Source organism: Echiichthys vipera, assembly GCF_963691815.1.
Source record: "Echiichthys vipera genome assembly, chromosome: 16".
In the NCBI taxonomy this organism is placed as follows: Eukaryota; Metazoa; Chordata; class Actinopteri; order Perciformes; family Trachinidae; genus Echiichthys; species Echiichthys vipera.
In genome coordinates this window covers 4,286,288-4,299,668 of record NC_139841.1, presented here as the reverse complement: position 1 = coordinate 4,299,668, position 13,381 = coordinate 4,286,288, and the positions used below count along the sequence as shown (strand labels likewise).

The following is a 13,381-nucleotide window of genomic DNA, read 5'->3' as shown; positions in this document are numbered from 1 at the left end:
ACACTATTCTGCTACGGACAGGCAGGTTTACTCCTCATCAGAGGATTATTTATTGTTGACTGTGTTCAGCCACAGCCACACTGTAGAAGAACATCAGAACTGACATGTCAGTGTTTTCAAACCAATCTTCTGACTCTTCCATCACAGTTTAGCTGGTGACTCATGAACGTGACTACGTAGCACGCTGATACTGAAACAATAATATGACAGGAAATGCCAAACTCATTTTAAATTACATTTCCCAGATCTTAAAAGTGTATTAACTTAGTAATTAATGTTTCCTTTTTTATTTTGGAGATTCCTCTGGTGCCACCAGTGTAAAAGTACCACAGCGGAGACACTCCGGCTTTGTTGAAGAGTGTAACATCTCTCTTTCTGGAACTGGAATTTCAGAGTTCCCCTCACCTCAGGGTTAAAACACACCAACTTTCACTAACTCTGGAACAGAGCCCAGGTCTGAATCCACTGATGTGTGGGAGAGAAAAGCCCCCCTAAAAAAAAACCATTTCTTTTCACTATTGAGACACTGAAAACAGAAAATGTTAGGCATGTTTTCTTAGTAAATTAGTGAAATTATTTTGTCTTTAATTAATAGAAAAATGATACAAAGTATTTTATAACATATGTTGCAGTCAAGCTGTTTCTTTATTGACTTGTGGTGTCCCCAGCACAGAATAAAGTCACTCCCCCTGTGTGTGTGTGTGGCGTAGTCCGAGCTTCTCTGGTGTTTGTTTTGATAGCAGGATCAGAAGTGCCTCTGATACTGCCTGAAATGCTGATATCAGTATCAGTGAGTATGCAAGGCTGTACACCAATAACACATTATTTAACCCAGAAAAACAACTTTAAAGTAGTTTATTTCTGTTCTTATTCCGTTAAGACTGACTCTCAAACTAGTTCATTAAAGAAAGTGCTGTGGCATTCATTCTCTGGATGTTTTGGTTCAGTTTTACAAACCTGAGCCATCCCTACAGGGTTAGTAATACCAGTTCAGGTATCGCAAAGGAAAAATACGCTATTGGAACATCTCTCATAGTCGCTAACATGCCGCATGTGCATGTTAGGGCCTCGTAGGTCACAAAGCATCTCTGTATGATGAGTTGGGGGGCGGTCGGTGAAAGCCATGTAGACAATCTCAGACCGCTTTTTGTCAGCATTTGGAGACAGCACCTTTGAATAAACCTGACAGAGGACAGCGGCAGCTACTCACTGAGCCAAACCTCTCAATGGGTTTAGACATTCCATGGCAAATAAAGGCAAATAGAACTAAAATGACTCTTGAGTCTGATAAGCATCTATGGAACAGAACTTGTCTTTCTTATGTTTGAGGATCATCATCAAGTATGAGACAGTTGACATCTTCTGTGCGGACGAATGTTTCCTACCAGATTAACATGTTGTCTACATGAGCTCAGCTACAGTATCCAACAACAGTTTAAAGTGAGACTCCACACACTGTGCAGGCTGAGAGGGTTGGGGTCTGAAGCCCTCTGGGTGGAGCTTCACTCTGAGTCCCATTGATCGGGATGTTTGGTCACAGGGTCACATGATGGACCTGCAGAGTCCTGTAGAAAACGGACCACGTCTTTTCATAGAAAACTGAGGTATTGAACACAAACGGCAGACTGGGGGTTGAAGCTCGGTCTGGGTTGCTGTGGCAGCAGCACTGTTTTAAAACATGAACACAGTTGAGGCACACTTCCCTCTGATGTTTTAATCAGCAGCAGGCCTGCAGTCACTTTAATTATGTCCGTTTCCTCTTCCTGTCACTGGCTGCCAGCTGCCAGGAGGAAGTCTGCTTGTTTATCTCAGCATCAGCATCACTCATGCACACATTTGCCACTGCTTCAAATACACAAACTATCCATTTTGCACAAATGCCAAAGGAAAATATGTACATATGTTAACAATGAAATAAAAGGATTGCTAAAACAAATCGTTATTGTGATCAAAATAGACTCTAGACTAGACACATATGGAGTTTACTGTCTGACAGTATTACATATTGATGATGTGAAGGGTACAGGCAGTCGATGAGTGTCTATGGCTGTCCACAGGACTCCACTTTAGTGACACACTGCTCCAACCTAATTACGTTTCCTGTACGATGAATCTGGAGGTGATGCTGTTGTCTCTTGATAGCCCTCTGTACTATAGTGTTGTCCTCCTATGACAGTTTCCAAACTGTTGGACCGTGATACCTCTCAGAGGTAAGCTGAGTGCTCTCAGTTGCTGACAGCAGCCTCGGGGCCGGCGATGGATGCAGGGATGCGTGGCATCTTCTTGGCTGGACTGGGGACGTGCTGGAGGTAGGAAAACATTATACAATTAAGTGTTTGTTATTAAAGCACTGAATGGTTTGGAGTCAATTAAGTTTCTCATCTGCTGCTTTGATTTGAACGTACAGTTCTACAGTATCAAAGTGAAATAGTCCTTTTCGACACTTGCACACATCAAATAAGCCATCGAGAAATTTTTTTTTGTGTATGAACTATTAACGGAGAAATCCGGGAGAGTCGCTAACACCCTCCAACAGTTGCTAACAGCCGGATGTATAAAACAAAGCACCAATGGGCTCCTTCCTTTGGGATTGACTTTGCTAATCCACTTGAATGGACTTTACTATGAGAGGAGCTGGTACAGGGGCCAGTAGGTAAGTCTTTAAAACACTCTTTTAATAAACTCTGGGTTCACTAACTACGTTGTTGGTGCTTTGTTTTCTGTGTAGGGACTCTTATCATGCTGCTGCAGAGGTTTGCTGTTATTTTCAGTAGTATTAGTGGTTAAAAAAGACCTTTGAATGCCTTGACCCTACTGCCCCGAGCTAATCAGTGTTAGCCACTTCCGGCTGTTAGTGGCTCTCCCGGATTTCTCCGTTAATAGTTGATGATCAAAAAACTGTCTGAACTGTTAATAGTTCATACACGAAAAAAACGTCTCAATGGTTGATTTGATGAGTGCATTGGCCGAAAAAGACCCTGGGATGATTTTACGGCGTAATTTCACTTTAAGTATTAATCTCATCTGTAGGACAACAGTCATGTCACATTCACCAGTTGGTTGATCTCAGATGTTTTAATTTACTGATAATAGCAGTTGCTTCTACTCTGGCAGCTTAAAGTACATAATCCCTCCGCTTTCTGGCAAGACTTTTATTTTGAAACATCTGTAGAATCACATGCAACTGCTTTTTGACATCTGTGTACTTTTCCAGCTGGTGGGGAGTACTACTGCTAATATGAAAAGCGTTGTACAAAGCCTTTAGTTTTTTCAAAGTAGAGATGGGGGTTTGGCTCTGATAAACCAACCCAAGAGACCTGATCCCACATGGATCGCGAAGTCTGCTGGGTGGAGCAATCTAGCAGTGCTAGAAGAGTTATCCTTACCTCAAATTGCAATACAAGGTCAGATTAGACACTTTTCTAGCAGTGCTAGATCGCTCCACCACGATCGCGGTTTGGCTTGCGATTGTGTCAGATCACAAGCCAAACATCGTTCATCTGTGCACATGAACGTTCAGCTCTGACACAGGAGGTCTGCTCTGCAGTGCAGAGTATCCCTTTAAGTAGCAAAACTAAAATCTGTAGTTAGAAACTTGACAGAGAAAGGAGAACGAAACATTAAGCTTGTGAAAAAAACAATGACACTGCTGTGCTTCAATGCACATTAACACGGCCTCTCTTAATGGGGACACCGACACAGCTGCCTGATGATTAATGAAGCTCTCTGCTGCAGCAGTGGACAGCAGCTCTGCTCTACTCTACTCTACTCTCTGCTATATTTATGAATTGGATTCATATTTCCCTTAATGATGCATTATTTCAAGCACCCACACTCATCTGCTGTTAGTCAGAATGTTATGTTTATGAATCCACCCAATCGATAGATAAACCGTGGTGCCCGCAGACGATTCGCAGACAGATTCGCCGCTGTGGGCATAACACACCCCAAATCTCTGACTGAACAATCTGTGGCCGCATTGGGGGGTAATGTGGGCACCAGATTGTGACATGTGGAATGAAAAATGACAATGGCTGTGTTTCCCATCCCCTACTTCATACTACAGTCGAATGCAGCATGTAGTCCATACGGTGCTCACCGCTCTGGATCAGTCTGACTTCTTTTAAATGATGTCACCGTGTTCCTAGATCTCCGCTACGAACTTTGTGAGTTTGTGAGGTAGAAATGAGGCAAATAGAAGAGATATCCTTAACTCAAATTGCAATATAAGGTCAGATTAGACACTTTTCCACAGCAGCTCCTACATGTACACCAACATTATTTCTACCACTTGCTGGTCATACAGTGTATTCATACACTGCCTTTAAAGATATTAAGGCAGTGTATGAATACCACCTACCTACATTACATATAATGTTCTACGTTTATTCATCCTGTACCTCGGTAGCAGTGGTGGAGCGGACGCGCTCTGGCTCTGCAGATAGGTCATCATCCCGAGCTGTTCGTGCGTACTCCCTGCGGTGTTTGTCGTCCACTCGTGTCAGGTACCATGTCCCTGGGAAAAGCTCTTCCACTGAGCCTTGAGGGATGTAGCTCGCTGTGTGGACAGATTGAAACAATGAAAAGATCAAATTGACAGCAAAAAGTGAGAGATGTAGGAATCTAAATATCAAATCAAATCATGTTTCTAGATATGAACTCAGTGAGTGCCGACATCCTCTGAAGGCTCATATAGAGTTTGGGCCAGTCCACAGATCTCTAATGGAGTTCTGGTACAGGATGTGTGTGGCATTGCAGTTTTAACCACACTATTGCTCAGCTATGGGTTGGCCACTGCCCTTAACACTTGTCTTTTAACTTGTTTTTCATTTACACCAAAACATAGCCCTTGGGGGATGAATTCAGTCATTTAAATTGGATTGTTTTGATCAAAACCGGAGCAAAGGGTGTTTACACCAGGAGGTACAAGAATAAGGCTAAGAGAATCATTAAGATCCCAACCGCCCGGGTAACTGCCTTTTCTCCCTGTTGTCAGGAAAAAGGTACACCAGGTCAGCACTGACACGATTAGGAAGAGCTTGTACCCTCAGACTGTCTGGACTTGATTAGGACACTGCCTATGAAGAACTGCCTGATTGACAGAAATGAGCAGCAGTGACAGCAGGGTCATACCTAGGTGGTGCGTCTCCTCTCTCAGCTTCATGTTCTCAGAGAAGACGGCAGGTGAAACCTTCTTCCTTGAGTCCAGTCGGACCTTCAGGTCACTCATGCTGGACACAAGTTTGTCCAGACCAGATCCTGAAACAGTCAACATTTCAGATGGAAGAACACACTACCATTTGTGTTTACAATTTTAGAATGACTATAACTGAGCCGTGGCTGACGTACCAGGTGTATGGTCCTGTGTGACTCTGACAGAATACAGAGTAGCAGCGAATCCTGAACCATAGGAGAAAATTCCGATCCTCTGTCCAGCTACCTGTGAAGCTGTGTGTCTGCAACACAGAGGCAACAAAGATTCTTCTTACAATACACACCACAACACGTCATACTCAATTGTTGCAACTTAGGATCTCCACTCTCACCCCAACTCTCCCATTTTGACTAGTTTAACCCACAAGTTTGATTTGTTTAGTCACGGACTATTTTTTACTTTTAGAAATAGAAATGGCTGAATCTGCATAGAAAAACAGTGCAAGCTTCCACAAAGGCAGACAAAGGGATGCCTGTTACCGAGCTTGCCATTACAGACATTCTGATGGAAAAACAATGTGAATTTTTTATTCAGCTGCATGAGAAGGGCAAATGCACCGACAACAAGCTAGACACCCAGAAGTGCCATCACTCTCAGGGAGTATCGGCTTAATCAAAGCAACAATCTTAACTCTAAGGGCCACTGTAGAGGACAACTCAAAGGCTGTTGTTGATCATGCAGTGATTTTGAGGGACCTTGAGCTTCAGATGGTGGACATGGAGGGTAGAAACAGGCACTGCAGCATCTGTGTTATCAGCCTGAAACAGGGGGCCGAGGACCGGAACGCTCCGCACCATTTAACACGGTCACCACCCCAGTGGCTCCCGTTCCTCCACGACGAGCACCCGGAGATCATGCGGGCTAACCGGATTTACAGTAGCTGTTCTACCAGGGACAGATCTTGCACTGTTATTTTCAACATTCTTAGTTATACGACTCGCCCTGCTATTCTCCGAGCTACGAAGAAGAACCCAGTCATCGTCGATGGAGAATGAGATTTGCCGCGGATTACAGCGATCACACAGTCAAACGCCGACAGGCACTATTCTGAAAATGGTGGCTCGTTCTATCGTGTGTTCAACCACTCCAGGTAGTTCCCACTCTGGACCTGGTTACAGAAAAGGCCGTTTTCAGGCTCTGATAATGTCGGCTGCGTGTGGATGGTCAGCCTAACCGATACTAAAAATGTGGGGTTACAGGAAAATGCATCCTCGTGTGGACGGGCCCTCAGACTTGTAAAAAGTGACTTGTGACCATATCTGGGTCGTCATACTAATAAACCTGAAACCTCCAGCTCAGAGCGGACTGTCAGTACAGAGAGAACAGGGCTCCGCTGCCACGGCCCCCTGCCTAAACATTATTTTTATCAGAGCTTGGGTGACTTGTTGCTGCTCATGGTGGAATTGTTGGGTCTCTGTAAATCATGTATAATTTGTAGAGTATGGCCTTGACCTTCTCTGTATGTAAAGTCTCTTGATTTGGCATCATGAATGAAATTGAATTTAACTGTATCGTCTGAAGCCGGCTCAAAGGGCGGATTTTCCCCGCAATACTCTTTCACCTCAGGCCTGCATGTCAACCTCTAGTAGAAGCTAGAAAGCAGTTATCATTTCTAAATACTTTAACACATGTCTGGAGTGGAAATAAATAAGAACAGTCAAAAAGAGCAGAGAAATTCCAGAATTCTAGACCAAATATTAATCTATCAGACGAACTCAGGAACGATATACAGAAGATCAAAACCACTTTGGAGATGTTACTATCAAGGAAACCTGGAAAAACTTAACAAACCAAATCACCACTTGGCTTATTTTCTTCCAAACAGGGCCTTCCCCAGAATATTTCACATATTGGAGATTTAAATGAGCACTCTTAACTATAATAAATGAATAATAGTTTTTAAAAGTTTTACAAGCAGCTATAAGTCTCACAATTCAATCTACACTTCACTTATAAACAATATCAAAACTATTTCCGTGGTTAACTGTTGACATCACTAGAATGAATGAATGAAAGTAGACAAAAGTCAGACATTGAGACGTACTGTGCGATGTGTGATGCCAGGCAGCCGTAGACAGAGGGGGTGTACATGTTTCCATTCTGGTTCGAGATCAGCAGAGAGGGCTTGGTCTTTCTCTCAAACAGATCTGCACTGGCCTTCATAAAGGCCTTCTCCACATCACGGTCAAAATAGGTCTCTTCTGGCCTTATATCTCTGCAATTCAAACACAAAAAACATGATTAGAAACAGGATAGCCTGAGACTCTATTTCCTATTGCTAGGCAATAGGGTCCTTGTTAACTTCCTGTCTGCTGATGTCGTGCACATACACTGCATCAAAGAGCCTCTTAAAGAAGGAAGACTCACGACGTCTCTGATGTGTATTTCATTGTAATAAAGCATCTTTGATATAAACAACTACGAAACCATCAATTTGTAAATGATATTAATATTCAGGAGCAGCTCTAAGGATAATAGATCTGTGAACTAAGTAGCATGAATCATATCGTATCTGGAGTTCAGTGTATCGTTACATCCCTAATCAAACCAGAAGGAACCAATCAGTTAACAGTTAGAAGTCATTGTACTTGGCCCCGAAGGCGTCCGAAACTCAATATCTAAAGATATTTTTACTCTGGATGATGTTGTGTTGTCCTCCAGCACCACAGTAAGGAATCTGAGAGTTACTTTTAAACAGGATATGTCCTTCGATTCTCACATTAAAATAACAACAAGGACTGCATATTTTCACCTGCGTAATATTGAGAAAATTAGGAACATTGTGTCTCAGAAAGATGCAGAGAAACTAGAAACTAAAAACTATTTATTACTTCTAGGCTGGACTACTGCAACTCCTTATTATCAGACTGCTCCAATAAGTCTGTTAAGATTCTCCAGTTGGTACAGTACGCTACAATCACTAACATACTTCCTAGATATGCTTTTCTTAGCTGAGAAAAGATCATCAAATTCCACAATCCTTGTTTATCGTTTAATATTTAATATTAGCACCTCCTCAATTTGCCACATTCGTCACAGAAAGAATGTTGGGGAAAGATTAACAAGGTCTAGAGTAAGAGGAGATATACAGTGGGGACAGAAATGATTCAGACCCCTTCAATTCTCACTCTGTTAATTTAGAGACTATCTAAGACTCAATGTATCCTTCAAAATGGGGTGCTGTGTGTACATTCTTGAGGAAAAAAAATCAACTTTAATGATTTTAGCTAATTGCTGCAAATTAACAAAGAGTGAAAATGTTGTGGTTTTTGTATCTTAAAATTATTTTTTATTATTATCTTGTTTTATTACTTTCTAGAATTCTATTTGTTGTATTGTTTTCTGTTTTAATACTTTAATACTTTATTATTGATTTCTTTTAGCTTTTAGTAAAGCACTTTGAGCTGAATTTTATGGTATGAAAGCTGCTATATAAATGAAATGTGCCAAAGTGTGGCATCAATGCAAAAGAATGTTTATGTTAACAACTGTGAAATGTTTTATAAATCCAAAAAGAGATGGAGCAGTTCCTACGTCAAGTTTACTCCAGTGTGCTCTCCATTGATTTAAACAGCGTACCTGAAGGCGTCGAGGCCCGTGAAGGGTCCTGTCTCCGTGTTGGGGCTTGGGTGGCTCAGAAAGTCATTCAGCATCAGTCTAGCCAACGACTTCTGCACCAGCTTGCAGTATGGAGAGTGGAAGACCAGAGTGTCAAAGTCGTCCAGGCTGAAACGCTTCTCTGAACCCTCTGTCAAGAAGAAGAATGCTTAGACCATATAATAACCATAAATAATAACTCTTTCCTGTTTGAAATGACTGTTACTACAAATTCTTGAGACTAAGAAAATGAAACACACAGGATTCCATTTCACTGCCACAGTTGCAAAGAGCAATGAGAACAGTTTTCACTCAAATGCCAGTGTTGTGCTGCTTATGAATGTGTCTGTAATAGCCTCATGTTCTCAGATATTGTACATGTTGACATAGCAGGTTAATGGCTCATCTTGTCCATCTACAGGACTTTATGGTCACTGAACTTTAGTGAACTTCTTAGCACAGAAAGCAGGTAGTGTCCTAAACCCTCTTAACTAATCAGGCTATTATCAGACCAGTCTCTCCACTAACACTCCTGCCCACAGGCATGACAGCAACAGCACCCTTCCTACACAAAGTACGGGCCACAGGCGGAGAAGAATCATCACACCGTTACTGTCAATTGTAATATAATTATCATGTTGCAGTATAATGGGCTTTTCTGCTGAAACACACATCTTTCCTGTTTGGCTTGTGAGTACAACATTGTACTCTGATAAAGAGCCAACAGTTTAGTTAGTAAGAAATATATAAAAGCAAGCCTACATGGAACAAAAATGCTGGAGGATCAGTCAATATTGGTTATAGACAAAAGTTGTGACGCACCTCTTTGCCACTGGGCGTGGATTTTGTTGCGATACACAGAGTAGCAGCGGTCCAAGGCACTCAGGTAGCACTCTATCGACAGCTTTCCGTCCACCACAGGATACTCTGACATCAGGTCTGGCTTGTAGAAGTCATATGCATGCTGCATGTGGGTTCCTCGTAGACCTGTAACACAGCCACAGCAGTTGTCTCCTCAATTAAGCTCATTCTATACGTATAACTCCTATGACTGCACTGTCTACACTAGGCTGGTTACATTTCAAAATGCATCTTTTCACAGATTCAAAGTATTGCTGTTAACTTTCTCAGAATGACTGATCTAGTTTCTGGTATTTAAATGTAGTTAGACACATACAAGAACTCATCTGTCCAGTGTAGACTGAAAATAAATAAATCAACCGTCAAGGAATAAAAACATCACAGAAGAAAAGAGACAGCAACAGAGAGCTTGTCTTTCATAGACAGGTTCCTTTCAAACGTGTAAATAATTCACATCAGTGCTCAACAGCCAAGCAAATTAAATCAAAGCATCAGTGACTTGGTACAAAAGTTAAGTCATCAGTAAACATTTGGATAATGGGATCAGCAAATAACAGTGGGATCTCATCAATATGTCAGTCATTGCAGAGTGCTGCCTGACAAACTGGGAACAACAAACAGTTATCACTTAACTGACCTCGTTCAAGGGCCAGAGGAGCATTAGGCCCGACCAGCATGGCCACTGCACCGGCACCCCCTGTAGGCCGGGCACTTCCTGAAGCATAGACAGCAATGTCCCCCGCGACAACCAAAGCATAACGCCCTGCAGAAAGGAAACATGAGGAGGAGTCAAACGGCATGACTGATTTATTATATATAAGTCTATCTATAAGTCTGAACACTTACCATCCCATGAGCTGGACTCCACCCAGTTGACAGCATTGAAGAGCGCAGCTGTACCCCCATAGCAGGCGTTTGTGGTGTCAATACCCTCCACATCTGTATTGCCAGAGTCCTCAAAAAGCTGCATGATCACGGTCTTGACAGATTTGGACTTGTCGATGATGGTCTCAGTGCCGACCTCCAGTCGACCCACGCTGTCGTAAGACAGGCCGTTCCTCTCCATTATCCTCTGGACCACCGTCAGGCACAAAGAGTTGATGTCCTCGCGGTCTGAGCAGAAACCCATGCGAGCCTGACCCAAGCCCACAGTGTATTTACCAGCTGGCACACCGTCTAAATGCTCCAGCTCAGCCTGGTCCACATACTGGGATGGGAAATACACTTCCATGGCAATGATACCCACATCTTTGGGCCATGGTCCCAAGTTACTGATTGGTGCTGATCCTGGCATTCTGAATGGGTACAGAAGAGGTGCCATGCTTAACATGATATGATTTCATATGTTGTGTATTGTTCACATTGGAGTACTTCAACCTTTATTTGCCTACAGTAATTAACCAGGTGCCTGCAATGCCTCTTGACTGCTAATGTTGAAATGGATAAATAAAATGGACACACACATTCACTTCCATTGGAAATGTTTGCAGAAGAAGTTTGACAGTGAACTACAACCGTTGCTCCACTGGTAGCTTAGAGGTCTTTTTTATGTTATTTATTTAATGGTATTGGTTTATTTGTCAGGGACAATGCAAAAACATGTGTTGAATGTACACGCTCTAGAAAAGGGCTGATTTGCAACCCCTTTGCATGATCCCTTACAGTAACACTTTATATTAAAGGCAACAAAATCAAATCCTTAAGTAGGCTAATGCTTAACTAATAATTGACTCATGATCATTTAAAGCATGAATTCATGCAGGATCTATCATGCATGGACACAAATTCACAAACAAAAAGAAAACTGTGACACCCAGTATGTTGTAAATGTGTCAGAAAAATATCATTGGGTCTATTCTCATAGAATTAAGAAGCTATTTTTCTATTTTCATTCAGAAAGGCTGAGCAAATGCATGCTTCTGAGATAAACTTTTACGTTGGGGGAATCCAGCCAATTTAGTCAATTAATGTACGAAGTAACTGTTATTATTTCTCAAGTGATGATCTGTTAAGTAACCACATAAAGTCATAGCGACAGGATCGTTGGTGAATGGGGAACAACAGGGGTTCATAATACACCCTGCATTAAATCATCATGAGCCATGCATTAGTTACACATTAGGCTACTACAGTACTGGATTTGAACCCATATTACTATGTGTTAACTTACCTATCTAAGTTATTGAACGTTATCTAATGCAGGGTTAACCATCGAGCATGTTAGCTGAGACGGTCGGAGTTGTATGACACTGACTGAGATCCTTTTACCCGTCCACTGTACTGGCGTTTAACCTTCAATGCTAACACCAACCGAACTAACATTAAACGCCGGGGGTCCTGTTACACGCGCCACTACTTAACAATAAACCCATAGAACGCAGCTAACACTAGCTATCGTTCGTCTAAAAGCTTAAGCAGGGCATTTTCACAATGAGTTAAATGTGGCATTTGTTACGTCTAAAGTGTCAAAGCTAGTTAGCTTGCCTTTAGCTTATACATCGTATTAACTAACGCGTACCGTTACCTCAACAGCTACATGGAGCTTGTGTTCGTAAGAGCAGACATGACAGAGGAGAGCGGAACTGGGTGAAAGGGCAACTTGAGTGGTCTGTGACCGGTGAGGCTACGGAAATCTATAACCACACTGAGTTATGTGGGAACACACTGATGTCTCGCCTAAAACATTATGTGACAGTATGTATGTTTATTACATTTTATTTTTTACAATTTAGTGTGATAAAAAACACTGAATGTGCTGGGACATAATACAGGGCAAAAGTTGGATTGCAACCCGGACCAAATACCAGACGGACCCGTTTCCTCTATGGCGTGTACATGACAGCAGCTCCACAGACCTGACGTCAACTGATGGAAGTCTTTAAAGCGAACGTGTTCAAATCGGGCTAACGTTAGCTAACCATGTGAGCAGCGGAACCGGGACTGCTGAGATTCAATTCCACACTGACACCTGAAAGAACAGGCGCCTGTTGACTAATATTCTCTACGGAGTCTAGACAGACGAATAAACACATTTAAAATGAGCACACATGAACACCGTGATTTGTTTGCGCTGTCACGGACGGGCGTGTACGAAGCTTCTTACCTGTGTGTGAAGTGAACTCCAGATAGTCAGAGGTGTCCCCTTATTAGTGTCGAGCCCTCTCTTCACAGCCCGGCAGAAGTGTATTTATGTGTAACGATGCTAGAGCAGTCTACACCCTGCACTACAACACCTGGCCCCCTGTCCAATGACAGCTCATAGACAACATGCAGCGCTACAGAGTCCCGCAGATTCCCGACCAATCGGAGATTAGGAATGACAACCACGCGCCAGAGCCGTCCTCGCGGTCCAATGCCGTGAGTGTACGATGTCTGGTGAGAGACGAGGAGCCAATCACATGAGGAGAGTAATTCCTGGCGCGGTAGACGGACAAGTGGGCTGCACTTCGAGTATGGAGCGCTGTGTCCATGGCAACGGTCATCAACTCCTTCTGTCAGCGGATACGCCTGCAGCCTTTAGGACGGATTTCACTGATGTGTTTGTTTCAAAACCAAGACAAACAACACAGTGGATTAATGTCAGTTTACTAGTTCTTCAGGGGGAAGCATCATATCCATAAAGCTCAATGCTCCAAATCTCCAACAAACTTTAATCCCTTCAAATTTGAATTCCGTAACTATTTTGAGTCTGTCCAGATTATTAATAAT

General features: G+C 42.5%; 1 protein-coding gene across 1 annotated transcript; it reads right to left on the bottom strand.

Moving 5' to 3' along the window:
- Nucleotides 1–707: 707 nt before the first annotated feature.
- hmgcs1 (3-hydroxy-3-methylglutaryl-CoA synthase 1 (soluble)) lies at nucleotides 708–12,239 on the bottom strand. Its single transcript, XM_083929237.1, has 10 exons — nucleotides 12,192–12,239; nucleotides 10,520–10,968; nucleotides 10,311–10,436; nucleotides 9,635–9,799; nucleotides 8,795–8,963; nucleotides 7,260–7,430; nucleotides 5,350–5,456; nucleotides 5,134–5,259; nucleotides 4,401–4,558; nucleotides 708–2,303 (listed from the first exon to the last, which is right to left on the bottom strand). The coding sequence occupies exons 2-10, from the start codon at nucleotides 10,965–10,967 to the stop codon at nucleotides 2,226–2,228; spliced, it is 1,548 nt and encodes a 515-aa protein (XP_083785363.1). The 5' UTR covers nucleotide 10,968; nucleotides 12,192–12,239; the 3' UTR covers nucleotides 708–2,225.
- Nucleotides 12,240–13,381: the final 1,142 nt, after the last annotated feature.

What these genes read in the sequence shown, in the direction of transcription:
- hmgcs1 (XM_083929237.1), bottom strand. Translation starts at nt 10,967, where the DNA reads ATGCCAGGATCAGCACCAATCAGTAACTTGGGACCATGGCCCAAAGAT. An exon ending in TCCTCTGGCCCTTGAACGAG is followed by an intron (nt 9,800 to 10,310) that starts GTCAGTTAAGTG and finishes GCTGTGTTACAG; the next exon opens with GTCTACGAGGAACCCACATG. An exon ending in CTGGCATCACACATCGCACA is followed by an intron (nt 5,457 to 7,259) that starts GTACGTCTCAAT and finishes TCTGTGTTGCAG; the next exon opens with ACACACAGCTTCACAGGTAG.